This window comes from Nannospalax galili, unplaced genomic scaffold (genome assembly GCF_000622305.1).
Source record: "Nannospalax galili isolate Female #2095 unplaced genomic scaffold, S.galili_v1.0 scaffold85, whole genome shotgun sequence".
Lineage (NCBI taxonomy): Eukaryota > Metazoa > Chordata > Mammalia > Rodentia > Spalacidae > Nannospalax > Nannospalax galili.
Window position 1 is genome coordinate 4099302 of NW_008358866.1, and position 14092 is coordinate 4113393.

Here is a 14092-nt window from a genome sequence, read left to right on the forward strand (position 1 = left end):
TTGTTAGCCACCATGTGGATACTGGGAACTGAGCAGCCAAGTGCTCTTAACTGCTGAGCCACTTCTCCAGCCCCATATACAAAAATTTAAAGTATCATCAAAGTTTGAATAGATGACAAAGGGCTTGTGACAGTATTTGCCACTCAAATTATCTATAGGTTCTAAAGAGGCAGATAATATTCAATATCCCTGTCCATTCACAAGGTTATCAAAATGTGTGAATTGTTCTCACTTTCTAGTATGTGGGTTAATGATTTACATAATTTATATAAGACTATTCCACTTATAAAACTTCCAATCACACTTCTCAGGGAGATGGACAACAGCTACAGTTTAGTTTTTCGTATCACAGTGGGAAAAAAAATACATGCTTTAAACATTTTGCATACTTAAGTTTATATAAAAGAGGGTTAGCAGAAAAGTAAGGCATGATTGACAATGGTTCAAGGAAGCTCTGATTGGTAACAGACTTGATCATATATTATTAAATGTCCAAAGAATTTATTATCAAAATTAAAAATGAAGCTTCAGTTGTGTATGAAGTAGTAACCCTTTTCAACAGTTGTCAGGGGAATGCTGATTTAACTTAACACATCACTGAAGGCAAAGAGTAAGCAAAGGCGAGTTCCAGTTGGAATGCTGAGTATGTTTAGAGAGCTTCCTCTTTAGATGGTCATGACACACTGAATAAACTGAAAGAGAAAAACCAATGTCATATTAGAGATCTCAAAATATTTAGTACACCATAGCCTATCTGCAGGCACCTTATATTTCAGTTTTCTAACTTGGATTTGTAAGTAAACAAAACAACAGCTTCCTAAGTAAATGAAGGATGGGAAGGTTCTTAATTTTAGGGGAGCAGTCTACTATAAAATAATATTTGGGAGGCTAGAAACAGTCACGGTCAAAGGTACTTGCCCACAAGTACAAATAAGTTTATACTGTCATATCTTGTGAGGACTTCCAAACTGCAATTTTATCCACTACTATAGTAGACCACTTTGAAACACAATTATCCTTTAAAAGTCTGCTTTGTTAAAGCCAAGCTTGTGTACACACAGAAACAGAAAAGCTGACCCTTTTCTAACAATTCAGAAACCCTCATTTAGAAGCATCAGCATTTGTTGTTTGATGCTGCCATTCTTAGTAAATGCACAGCAGCATACTGTACCCTTCAAATGTTTACTCTACAGCAGGGCTAAGGATCTATGCAATGCTAATCCTTACAACAATTCTGCCAGGCCAGCCTGATGATTCTTAAAGAAAAAGAAACCCAAGATTGGGAAATTTGGAAAAAAAATTTTTTTTTTGACAGAGCATCCCTATAGCCCCAGATGGCTTGGGAGTCACTGTGTAGACCAGGCTGGCCTGAACTGCCTGCCTCCAGAGTGTTGGGATTAAAGGCATGTGCCACCATGCCCAGCCCCACTCTCAACTTTTTACATGTGGGGTTCTGAGGATTAAACTAGGTTCTCATGTTTGCCTTAGAACTGAGCTTTGGCCCCAGCCTGAAAAAGGCAGATTATTATAAAACCCCTGCCAGGTATGGTGGCACATGCCTTTAATCCCAGCACCCGGGAGGCAGAGGCAGGTGAATCTCTGTGAGTTCCAGGCCAGCTGATGCTACAGAGAGACCCTGTCTCAAAAAGACAAAATAACAAAAAAAACAAAAAATCCTCTTCACTAAGTCTCAGAGCAGTTTAGGAAACTTTATGCTTATATGATTCAGGCAATAAATGCAACAGGCTGAGCCTTAAAGCTAGTCTTGTAATATATAAAGTGCTCTCACTTACGATAAAAACTAATAATATATAAAATTAATAACTTGGATGGTAACTCCTAGTTTGTGTGGATGCATGTAGATACAAGACACCTCCCTCAATAGTTATCTACCTTAGTTTTTGAGACAGAAGCCCTCACTGAACCTGGAGCTCATTGAGCCAGACTAGCTAGCCCGAAAGCCCCAGGAATACCCCATCTCCACCTCCCCAATCTCCCAATGTTGGAATTAGAGGTGCCCCCTGTCATGTCCCGAGGACCTGATGTTTGTATGGCAAGCACTTTACTAACTGAGCCATCTCCAGGCCTTGTTTCTTTCCTTTCTCCCCCATCCCCTCTCTTTGAGACAGGATCTCATTCTATAGTCCAGGGTAGCCTGGAACTCACTTTGTAGCTCAGGTTGGCCTTGAATTTGAGGTAATCCTGCCTTGACTTCAAAAGTGCCAGGATTTCTGGCATGAGCCATCATCCCCTATTAGGTTTCTGTCTGTTTTGACAGATCTTCAAAAGCATAGCTCAGGCTGCTTAAACTCCTGGAAATCCACCTGAGTGCTGGAATTACAGAATGACCTAGCTTTGTAAGACTTTTTAACAGTTAACTTCAAAGCGAATACCCATTTTGTGTGCATTGTGTCCTCTACTTAGCCCTTAATTTTGAGACTTACATCATCATATGAGAAATTCACGACACCTTGTTGACCAGAATCCCGTCTTCGAAAGCTATCTGCAAAACAACACAGTATTCTGGCATTGGGTTCAAACTGCAGTAACACTTAAATGATACAATAAGTCAACAAAGGACAAAGCAAAACAGTCAACTATCAATATTAGAGGATTTAATATGCAACAAAGTGACATCATAGGCAGGAGGTGGCCAATGGTCTTTTAAAATGTGGAGCAGGAAGAAAAATATCTCAAAGTTAGTAAAAACTGTTAGCTTTTAAGGCCTTAAATGTGGTTAAAGCACAGAATCCTAAACTTTCTAGAACACAGACATTTGCTTAAGTAAGGAAATAGATTGTATAGAGTCCCCAATACAACAAAGGCTACAATCAATTATCCTGCCTATTTCAGCCCTGCTGACTAAAAATAATTCGCTTGAAATTTTACTCTTTTCAAACGTTTTGTATTCTGAAGAGAAATCACTTTCACACTCTGATCAAAAATGCACAAATTAGGGATGTAGAGTATAGCAAGCACAGTGTTCCAATGCGTGCCTACCATGTGTGAGCTCTCTGTGACCGCCTCCCCCCTCAGCACCACAAATAAATTCGCAAGTTAGCTGGTTATGTCTGGAACATTTTAGCAAAAGTTACTTAAGATTACTCATCTAGAAAATTTCTGAAAAACACAGTATATTAGATTTGCTTAATAGTGATGTTAAAAGTCTGCTGAAGTACCCGTGAAGACCGTTAAAAACTGGGAAGGATAAAAGTTCAAAGCATCAAGAAATGGCAAACGTCATAAAAGCAGGCTTCCGGCTCCTGGAACATACCTGTGAGAGCCCTCAGTTTGACACAGCAGGCAATGTAGTCATCAAAGGTGATCTTTCCACTGGTGCTGTATCGCTTTGCAACTGAATTCACAGTTTGGGGGCTCAACCTAAATCCTGAAAGGCAGGAAAATAATCCAATAACAACAACAAAAAGTTAAAGGTTTAAAAAAAGAAAAGAAAAAGCCTACAAACCATATGAATTATGAATACACACAATTTCTAAAAAAAAGTTAGAAACTGTCTTCAAATAGCACTTACTTTTAAGGAAAACAAAACACCTCTGGTTAACTAGTTAGTAATACGAACCCATTGTTGTCAGGGCCTTTTGCAGCTCCTGAGGATCCACTGTTCCACTCCTATCACTGTCGAAACTGATGAAATGTTGTCTCCAGCCATTCAGCACAGCCCAGAGTTCTTTAAACTCATTGAACCCCATTGTCCCAGACCTGTCTCTCTGAAATATAATCAAGGACCAAAGCTTTACTTTGCAACATTTTTTTAAATGATTATACGATAGAGCACAGAAGGATAAGGAGAATTCAATGTTCATTCTGTTAAAATGCAAAAAAAAGAAAAAAACCCAAAATTTAAAAAGCTATTATATATTCTTCATGGTATAATATAATAAAATGATTAATGATAAAAATATAATAAAAATGATCTATGGATTAAAATTTCTGAACACCCATTTTTACTGTGGGAAAAAAGATAATACAAGTGGTCTGAATGAGAAAATAATATAGCTTTGTGAGCCACAAGTAAAAAGCAGTCTTGTTATTGGTATTGAGCTGTATCTCCTAGGATACCCTCCTTCCCCCTGGCTATGGGCTCTGACTTTCCCTTGCTAAGCCCTCTCAGACCCAAGGATTTCATTTGCACAAAATGACTGATATGGAAGGCACCACAGGGTGGCACACTAGCTAAATTGAGACTGGTAACTGAGATGTGAAGAAAAAAAAAAAAGTCCCACCACTTGAAGGTCAGGTGGGAATCCTGTAATCACTGCTGAAGGCAAAAAGGCTTCCCTGTGATTTATGTCTACCCTGTTCTGCTTTGAAGCCTTGAACAAAACAAAATTTTTTTGAGAAAGGGTCTCTCTCTGTAGCTGATCCACGATTCAGATGTAGCCTAAACTGGCCTCAATCTGACAGTGATCCTCTTGCCTCAGCCTTCCAAGTGCTGGGATTACAGGCATGAGCCACCAAACCTGGCTCATTAGTAAACATTCTATTTTCACACCAAATTACATGATAATAGTTATTTCACAAAACTTTTCAAGGCTACTTGCTATCTTGTGTTTATCTGGTAGTAATCCTGAGATGAATCACTTTACAAAGAAATTCTTTGTCATAGAAAAATACTCTAGAGAATGAAGGTAAAGGATACATCCAACATTGAAACCATAAGTCGGCAAGTCTCCAGGTTAAAAGCTGTTAAATCAAGAAAAGTACATATAAAATACAGTTTCAAAATTTCATACTACATTGGAATCATTCAAATGATTTAAGAATTCTGTTATTAATTCACTTTTTAAAATATGCTATTCAGTTTGCATGGGACTAAATTATATGGAGTTTCAAAGTAGCTTTTTCCAGATTAAAAAAATTTATTTTAGAACCCAAGTTTAATTTTAACAACTTTATATAATTATAAATATTTTAAAGACAGGGTCTCCCTGTAGCCCCAGCTGACCTGGAACTTGCTGTGCAGAACAGGCTGGCCTCATGATTTTACAGAGATCTGCCTGCCTCTGCTTCCTGAGTGCTGGGATTAAATATGGGCACCACCAAGTCCCGCCTTTAATCGTGTAAAGTATTAGAAGGCCAGTGAGATAGCTCAGCAGGTAAAGGAACTTGCTGCCAAGACTGAAAACCCGAGTTCTATCCCTGACATTCATAACGAAGGAGAGAACTGAATCCCACAAACTGTCCTCTGACCCCTACCCTGGAGCCATGAATGTGCATACACACACACATAAGTAAATGTTTAAATTAAACTTAAAACAAAACAGTATTAACACTGTGAATGCCTCCTTACTTTAGAACAATAATATGCCCATGATATGAGTTCACTTCACCACGATGAACCACCATAATGTATCACAACCACCACAATGAGAGAGAACGTAAGGGCTGCTTTGTTCTTGGTCATGAATGTCTATAAATAGATGGTTTTTGCTGGGTTTTGTATCTAGTTATTCTCTTTTCACTTTCCTTTAATGTCAGGCACTGAGCAGGATCCAACCTTCAATAGTCTCTGGCTTCTTTTAATTCACAATTTATGTGACTTCTACATGCAATCAAATAAATATGCTTAATAGAACTTAATAAGAGAACTCTGGAATAAAACCCAAGGACCAAACCTATGGTGGCTGTGGCTCAGAAGTCTGGTCATGATGTCTATCTTCAGTTTGAGACTGTTTCTGAGCCACTTTAATATTTCCCTTATGCAGGTAATGAGAATGGGCCACTGATAATCTAAGCCTTAGAAAATTAAGAGTATGATAACCCCTTGCAATTAAGAATGCATAGATGCAAATTAGTTACTTTAAAGAAATAATGCACAGACACAAAGAAGTTCTACATCAGGAAGGGAGAAATGCCAAATCCAAGTGGGAGAATCTAGTATAAATTCTACAAGTTTAAGATGCACACAATACTAACTTTGCTTACAGTTCTTTCTAGCTTCATTCCTCATCCCCAACCACACTGAAGTGAGACAACAGACTTACATTCTCTCCAAACCTACAGAATACAGATTTTCCACATTCAGCAGATTACTGTACTTGGCATATCCTTTTCCAGAAATAAAAAACAACTATTTCTATCTTGGTCCTTCAAGATATATATGTATAAAATTCTCTAAGGTGAGAGAAGGTGGCAACACTTTTCAATGCCTTTGGGAAACAGCTGGTCAGTCCTTCGTTCTGACTTATCAATTATGTGAAGGTCTCTAACCTAGTGCTTATGAGAATCACCTGGAAACTAAAGGCTCTGACATCCAGCTGCATTACAGAGCAATTACATCAGGAGCTGTGTGTGAGGGAAGCAGTCACCTGTGTTACACACAGTCTCAGGTGATTCAGTGAGCAACCTTCTCAAATAACTTTTTTTTTTTTTTTCGGTCTTTTTGAGACAGGGTCACCCTGTAGCTCCAGCTGTCCTCTTTTCAAAAAAATCTGTTACTACATTTATTTATTTGGAGATGGAGAGGGAGAGTGAAAGGGAGGAGAGAGGAGAGAGAATGTGTGTGTGTCACAGTAAGTGTGTGGGGGCTGAGTGTATGGAGGTCAAAGGATAACTTTTGGGAGTTGGTTCTCACTTTCTAGCAAGTGGGACCCAGGGTTTGAACTGAGGTCATTGGGTTTGGTGGAAAGTACCTTTACCTGCGGTGCTGGATAGCTTTAGTGTCAACGTGACACACCTGGGTTGAAGGAGCCTCAACTGGGGAATTGCCTTCATTGGACTGGCCTGTGGCCATGTCCATGGGGCACTTTCTTGATTGTTGAGTGATGTGGGGAAGGCCCAGCCCACTGTGGGTGGTGCCACCCCTGGGCAGGTGGGCCTGTGTTGCATAAGAAAGCAGGCTGAGCAGGGGCCAGGGGAGCAAGCCAGTAAGCAGAGTTCCTCCATGGCCTGTGCTCCAGCTCCTGCCTCCAGGTTCCTCCTACCTTGGGCTCCCTGATGAGCTGTGACCCAGGAGATGTAAGATAAAATAAACCCTTCCCTCCCCAAGTTGGTAGTGGTCAGAGTGTTTTGTCACAGCAATGAAGAAACAAACTAAGACACCTGCTGAGCCATCTCATCTCAAATAACAATCTTAAAAGAAGGGCTGGAGAGATGGTTCATCATCCCACATACATACTCTGATTTTTTTCAAATCTTTTTTTTCAAACTGGGTTGGGGTCCCAGTACCCACATGGTGGTTAACTCCAGTTCCAGAGGATCTGACACCCTCTTCTAATCTCTATAGCCATTGCATGACATGGGGATACTTATATGCAGGCAATATACTCATACACATAAGATAAAAAGAAAAAACAAAACAAAACTTAGAACTGCTCTCTAAAGCTCTGCAATGCACTTTGTTAATCTAATTTTAAAACCTGATGCATCTCTTCTACTGAAAGGGTATAGACTAACAGATTCCTCACTCTATTAGATAAAGGTAAGCTCTATTAGATTTTTCTTGTTTACTTCAATTGCTTGAGGCTAACAATGAAGAATTTAAATATATTGTCTACTGCCCATTTCCCATCACCTAGAAAGGCATCTCTTCTTCGGACCAGATTAAATGACAGAAATTTGAAAGGTTCTTGTGTTTTGACTTAATACTCCCAACTATGAAACAGTAATAGGATATCAAAGTCATGATAAACAAGACATAACAACAGAAATGTATTTCAAAGATAGCCATCTAGGAAATATGCCATAGTAAACAGCAGAAAGTGCCACTCTAAGTCCTTAGGTATGAATTCTAGTTTGAGTCTTTTATTTGATTTTTACGATTTTTATGTGTGTGAGTGTTCTGCTTTCATGCATTTAAGAGCACCACGTGTGCCCCAGGAGGCCAGAAGAGGGTGTCGGATCCCCTGGAATGGGAGTTACATATGGTTGTTAGCTGCCATGTGGATGTTGGGAACTGACCCCAGTCCTCTACAAGAGCAGCCAGTGCTTTTAAACACTGAGCCATCTCTTCAGCCCCACAGTTTGAACATTTTAACTCACAGTTTACCATGAAATTGTGAGGTCAGTTTGATGTTCTGACTCAATTACTGACTGGCAAAGAATTTGGCATATAGCACACTTGAGCTAAGTCACTATTATTTGTCCTAGGAATCTCTCTTGGTCAGGGCTAGATCTGAAAAAAGCAGATTATGTATGCGGGATAAGCCCCCAGCCAGGTATAGCATCTTTGAAATGTTTATTCCCCTATTTGCAGCTTGGAGCAAAGTGCTGAAAAGGCAAGAAAGTGGGATATGTGCTGACTTACAGGCCACAGAGCTAGTCTGTGAAGGACAGAGGAGGGAGCAGAGATTAGTGTGAGGTGCAGAAAGGGTACTTCATGCTTCACTTGAACACATTTTGGAATGGAAGTGGAAGGAAGAAAGTCATGGCGGATGTTATGGTGAGTGCTTGTGTTGCCAAGTAGCAAGGCTGGGGCCCAGAGACCAGAGTGCAGGACAGGCCATACTCTTAAGTGTCATCAGGCTTAGGCTAGAGTAAGTACTTGGCAAACAGTCAATAGTACCTAGCATTAATGACACCTGACCTGGTGGTTTCCATTTCATCATCTTAACTTGTCCTCTGTGAAGGAGGCCACCCAAACTGTCTCACTGGTTTGAATGGTTTCAGATACTGGGAACCTAAATCCAAGAAATCCACTAACCTGTTCAATAGAGTGGAATATCTTATCAACATTTTAAAATAGTAGCCTAATTTAGTCTAAGCTTGGTAGATCAGAGATGCTTAATTTCCTTAAGTCTAATCACATTGAACAGCTAAAGTACAAAGAACAAGAGTTCTATTAGAAAGGCTCTGGGACGTTCAACTTACGTTTGTAACCACCAGCAATGCCCGACTGTGTCAGACACCTCTGCAACTCATCAGCATCTATTTGCCCATCCTTTTGGAAAAAAAATAGGAAGAGGAATCATCATGGTGATATGTACTTTCAAGTTCTTTCAAGTCCTTCAGCAGTAATAGTGACAGAGAAAATAGGTACACCTAAAATTGTGTTAAAGGAATGCCTTCCCAAACTGGGTATTCTTTTCCTTACTGTAATTCCAAAAATGATTTAATGATGAATGAGTCTTGGCAACCAGTCTTCAGTCAGTTTGAGCTAAACTACCAAAATGAGTCATTTTAAAGTACAATTATTTATGGAGTTGTTTAAAAATCTTTCTTTCTTTCTTTTTCAGAGGATGCTGTAGGGCATGTAGCAGACATGCAGGCATCAGGGAATATGAGGCCTGGTTCAAGTTCTTGGATCACCTTATGATTTAGATGGTCTTTTCTAAGAATGCTTATGTATGAAAGACCCAGCATAGGTTCCAAGTACTATGTGTAGGCTGAGCTAGGTCAGAAATAATGTGTCATTTTTTTTTAGGGACTTTAAATAAAATACACAAGTCCAAGTTAGTGAGGGCTGTTAAGTTATAACAGGGAGCAGGATCAATAATTTGAAAGATGATCAATGTGTGGAATACAGGCCAGGGCTACTGAAAGCCAAGCAGGTGGGGTCACTTACATGCTGGAGGCACCGGCAATCTAAGAATGCTAGTCTTGAGGTGTGCCATGTCTTGTGGTTTCAAAGACACAGATCAATAACAGATGAAGCAGATACCCAAGAGGAAAGTCTTAGACTCAATTTTCCATTCAAATTCTCAAAGCTGTATTTCTTAGAGTACTACCTTCAAAGCTGGACTTTGGATTTTACTCACCATAGTCTACAGCATTTTTTCAAATTATGATATTACCACTTCTTGATCAAAAGAAGACTAAGGTGAATACATAAAAATAAACATTCAGTCTGGGCATGTCTGGATTATGGCGACAGTATATTTACCAAACACACACAGTGACCTTGAGAGCTAGACAAGGGTCCTTTCTCATCTGTCATATAACTTTCTAATGGAGGAAGTGAAGCTCAGGGAACTGACCTAAATTCTTTCTCTGGGTCAGCAAACCACAACACCTAATAAGGACACAGAAAGGCGAGCCTAGTGAGAGCATCCACACCAGGACAGAGGTTAACGTCCTGTGCTGACAGTAACTTTCATGCTTAGAAGCTGATGGTCTTTACAGTTCTCTCTACTTCCTAAGGAGGTAAATGATTAATAATCAAATTTAACTGAAAGTAGGTGTCCATTATAATTGGGTTACAAAAATTACTAATGTGTTAGTTGTACAATCAGTTCCTGAATTCCTTCTCTGGAAGCAACCCTTAACCCTGACAAGTCAGTTCTAATGGTATCTACTTTGTAGATGTTCTGAGTATATTTATAACCCCCTTATTGCTCAGTCTGACCCTAATCCAATCACAAGTTGAATTTTGAACTGAATTCACTTAAATTCAGTAATATATGTTGTCTAAATTTGTGCTGAATATTCAGAATAAAGAACTAAATATCTTTTAGTTTTATTTTCTTTCTTTTTTTCCTTTGCACAGGCAAAGGGAGGAGTCAGTTCGTTTTTCGGTGCCTCTACATCAAACGCTAACACAAACACAGAATATCACAATTCTTTAATATTAAAAGGAAACGCTAACCTGGCCAGCTACGGCAGCAAAGTAACCATACAGCGGATCCTGAGTTTGTCCAGGGAACGCAGGCCCTCCGGGAGCCCCTCCGAACTGTGAAACAGGAAATGCAAACGCATCAGACATAGAATCTAGTTTATTCTTTCACCATGGAGGGCGTTTGTGCAGCCAGGCCACAACTGTCTGCCTGCCCTTCACATGACTTACCTCTCCACCGCCCCACCCCACTTTTTGCATTCTTTCCCCATTGTAGCTTAAAAGCTCGCAATTTGACACAAAATTAGTCATCATGAAATCGGTGTCAGTATATATGTAATCACTTTAAATCCCTATTAACAGGTTACAGAGGCGAATGTAACCTAGGCAAGCAACTTCAGAGCAAGGTTCAGGACTTTTCCTTTTGCTTTTATAGCTTTATGGTGTTTTAAAAGCACTTTAGGTACTAGGTAAGGCTGGAGTCAGTACAGTGCTGACAGGTGTGGCCTGTGGAGAAGGTGATGGCCTGGCTGTAGCTCAGGGGAGGGTTCTACTCTGAGGACGCGTATCTCGGCCACAGAGAAATGGCCTTCCACCTAGGACTCGGCTCATTTCCCTTGACATTTAGGTCCCTCTGTCATTTTCTTTTCAAGGGAGTAAGGGGGACCGCAGGACTATTCTAGATCAAGATGGCTGTTGTTGCTTTGCGGGAGGAGGAAGCCAATGCTAGCTTGCAATCTCTTCCCACGGTTCGGAGTCACAGGGTGGGCTACCCGGGTGGCAGCCCACCAACGCCTCGGCGGGGGAGCCGGGGGGAGGGGAACGATGGAGAGGGGAGGAGGCTGGACGGCAGGGGCCGGGCCGGGGTTAGGCTGCGAGCGCGCAGGTAGCCGCGGGGCCGGGATCCCTCCAGCGCCGTCTGCTCCCGCCCGCCCAAGGTGGCCCGTGGACCTCTGAGCGGCGCCCGTGCGCAGCACTTACCCCGCCTGGGTAGTACCCACCGCCGGCGCCAGGGTGCCCGGGGTACGCCATGGTGCGGACTGCGCCACCGCCCCGCGCTCCCGTCCGGCACCGCCCGGAGCGCACCACGCGGCCCCGCGGGGGATGCCGCCCGCTCCCGCTGCCCACCCCTCCGCGCCCCGCCGTCGCCCACTCCGCGCCGCCTTCGTGCCAGGCGCACGCGCAAGCCCAGACCTCCGGGCTATCTAGGACCGGAGTCGCAGTTCACTCCAGGATCCGTCGCCCCCCCCCCCCGCCCAATCTAATGGCACGGTCCGACACCGTTGCTAAACCCCGGGATTTTCTTTTCTTTTTTTTCTTCTTCTTCCTCCTTGGCTGTTTTGTGACACTTTGGTTATTTTACTCCACACTGATGGACAGGGAAGACCCGCTATGAGTACAGTGCACTATTATTGTGGGGCAGGGGCTGAAGAGCAATGCGGGTGGGTGGAGGTGCTGAAAGCACTTCTGAAAACCGGATTAAACTTCAGGAACTGTGCAAGGGGGCATTTGACTTTCTGTTGCACCTTCCACTCCATGAATGTGGCCTTTGGCCAGGTGTTAAATTGGGTATATAGTTTAGGCGTGGACTGCTAGGTAGCTGGTGGGTGGGGTGGGGGAGTAGAGGGGGTATTTTCTGGGCGCGACAACCTCACCCATTCATTCACAGAAAATTGAATTGCTTGGATTTTCTGGATGATTCACACAAAAACAACTGCTCACCCCAAGATTGCTCAGCTACTCTTTATGCAAGCAAAGTTCAGAGCAAAATAAGTGAGCTGGCAAATATTAAGGAAAGGGATGAATAACTCACCTTTGTTACTCAGAAAATAGTTATCTTTTTTTTTTTAAGTTTTTTGATTTATTATTTTTATTTTATGTGTGTATTTTGCCAGTAAGTGCACCTGTGCTTGTAATGCTGACAGAGGCTAGAAGAGGGTCTGGAATCCATCTACAGGTAGTTGTTAGCTGCCATGTGGGTGCTGGGAACCCAATCTGAGTTAGCCACTGAGTATCTTTCTGGCCCCTCTTTTTCATTTTTAAATGTAATTTCAACACCATGATTTTTTTTTTTTTTTTTTTAAGACAGGGTTTCACTATGTTGCCCTGGCTGGCCTAGAACTCCCTATATAGACCAGACTGGCCTCAAACTCACAGAGATCTACCTGCCCCTGTCTCCTGAGTGCTGGGGTTAAAGACGTCCCACCATAGGGCTATCCTCTTTTAAAAAAAATTCAGGTTTTTGCTCTCTCACTTGGTGGCAGGTCTAGTCTAGAGCTTGTGGCCTCAGACTCCCAAGTGCTGAGTTATCTTCCCTGCCTATTTTTCTGATTTTAGCATTTTGAAAAATTTGTTAATAAGCAATGTTGACAGTATTTGCTGTGGAGATTGTGTGAGATCATGGCTTGAACCATTGCTGGGCATCAGCATTTAAAGACTTGAAGCACTGGCTCACTGTGGTGCTGTACTCAAGGTGGCTGAATTTGCTCCATTCCAAGTTCCTGGACTGTGTCCTTACTAGACGCATGGTTTTTCTTTTTATGTATAACTTGCCTCTCAAGTCCTTGTTTTTGGATATGAATACTCCAAAAATGAAAGTTCTGAATGATTAGAAAAATTCTAATAGTCCTTATGTCACATAGTGAATACATGCTGTGTTGCTGGTTTTCTGTTTGATTTCCGAGATAACTTACTGTTTTCTAATATCATGATTATCATCCAGGTGGATTGGTATTTTGAATCCAAAGGCCTGTGTTTTGAAACCTCAATCAATTAGATGATCATCAGGGTGGAACTGAAATTTGAGTATAAGTTCTCCTGGGACTCAAATTTGAAAAAAAAAGTCAAAATATTTGTAAGTACTGCAGGGTTCATTTCATGGATAAGTGACTATGCTAATTGTTTCTTCAGTAGTCATTAGACATTAGTCTTCCTATTCCCTCTTGCTAAAGAATTGCATTTAATGGAGTGCTGTAAATGAAATTCTTGCAGTGATTGCCAAAAAATTAGTAAGCTGCTGTATCAAGTTCTGAAAAAAAAAGTGACAACTAGTAATGACAACAAAGATACGCACACACATAGTGTTTAATGAGTGTCAGATCTTCAAAGAATTACATATTTGCTTTATCCTTGTAAAAGCCTCATTATGCAGTTGAGAAACAGGAGTTGAGAGAAGGAAAGGAAGGGAAAAATGTTATGAACTCAGAGCTGGGCTATGCTGTTAGGCCCTGAGGCTTTGCACCAGAGGGATAAAATGTCCAGATAGTAAATATTTTAGTCCATTTCCTCCATGTAGCAACAATGACTGTCATAGCCAATTGGTCTGGGGGCAGATCATAAATGAACAGTGTGGCTGTGTTCCAATGCAACTTTATTCATGAACACAAAGTTGAGTTTCATATAATTATCCTATGTCATGAAACCATTTTTTCTTTTCTTTTTTTTTTAAGGTGAAATATTTTTAATGAACTTTTACAAACTGAAGCATAAATTTACATATAATAAAGTAAGTTTGAAATATTTCAGGAATAAAGGAAATCTTGTAAAAGAGAAAAGAAAGGAAAACCACAAGTTGGTTTCTAA

At 41.1% G+C, this 14092-nt stretch overlaps 1 protein-coding gene across 2 annotated transcripts; it reads right to left on the reverse strand.

Annotated features, from left to right (window-relative positions):
- Positions 1-375: 375 nt before the first annotated feature.
- On the reverse strand, positions 376-11602 carry Sri (sorcin). 2 transcript variants are annotated; one of them, XM_029558342.1, is made up of 8 exons: positions 11492-11602; positions 10544-10627; positions 8830-8899; positions 4661-4704; positions 3581-3728; positions 3275-3388; positions 2445-2523; positions 376-692 (listed from the first exon to the last, which is right to left on the reverse strand). In XM_029558342.1, exons 1-7 carry the CDS (start codon positions 11540-11542, stop codon positions 2462-2464), a joined length of 573 nt encoding a protein of 190 aa, XP_029414202.1. In that variant the 5' UTR covers positions 11543-11602; the 3' UTR covers positions 376-692; positions 2445-2461. The 2 variants fall into 2 exon arrangements, with proteins under 2 accessions (XP_029414202.1, XP_008820729.1); XM_008822507.3 differs by having other exon boundaries at positions 2445-2503; positions 11492-11601.
- Positions 11603-14092: the final 2490 nt, after the last annotated feature.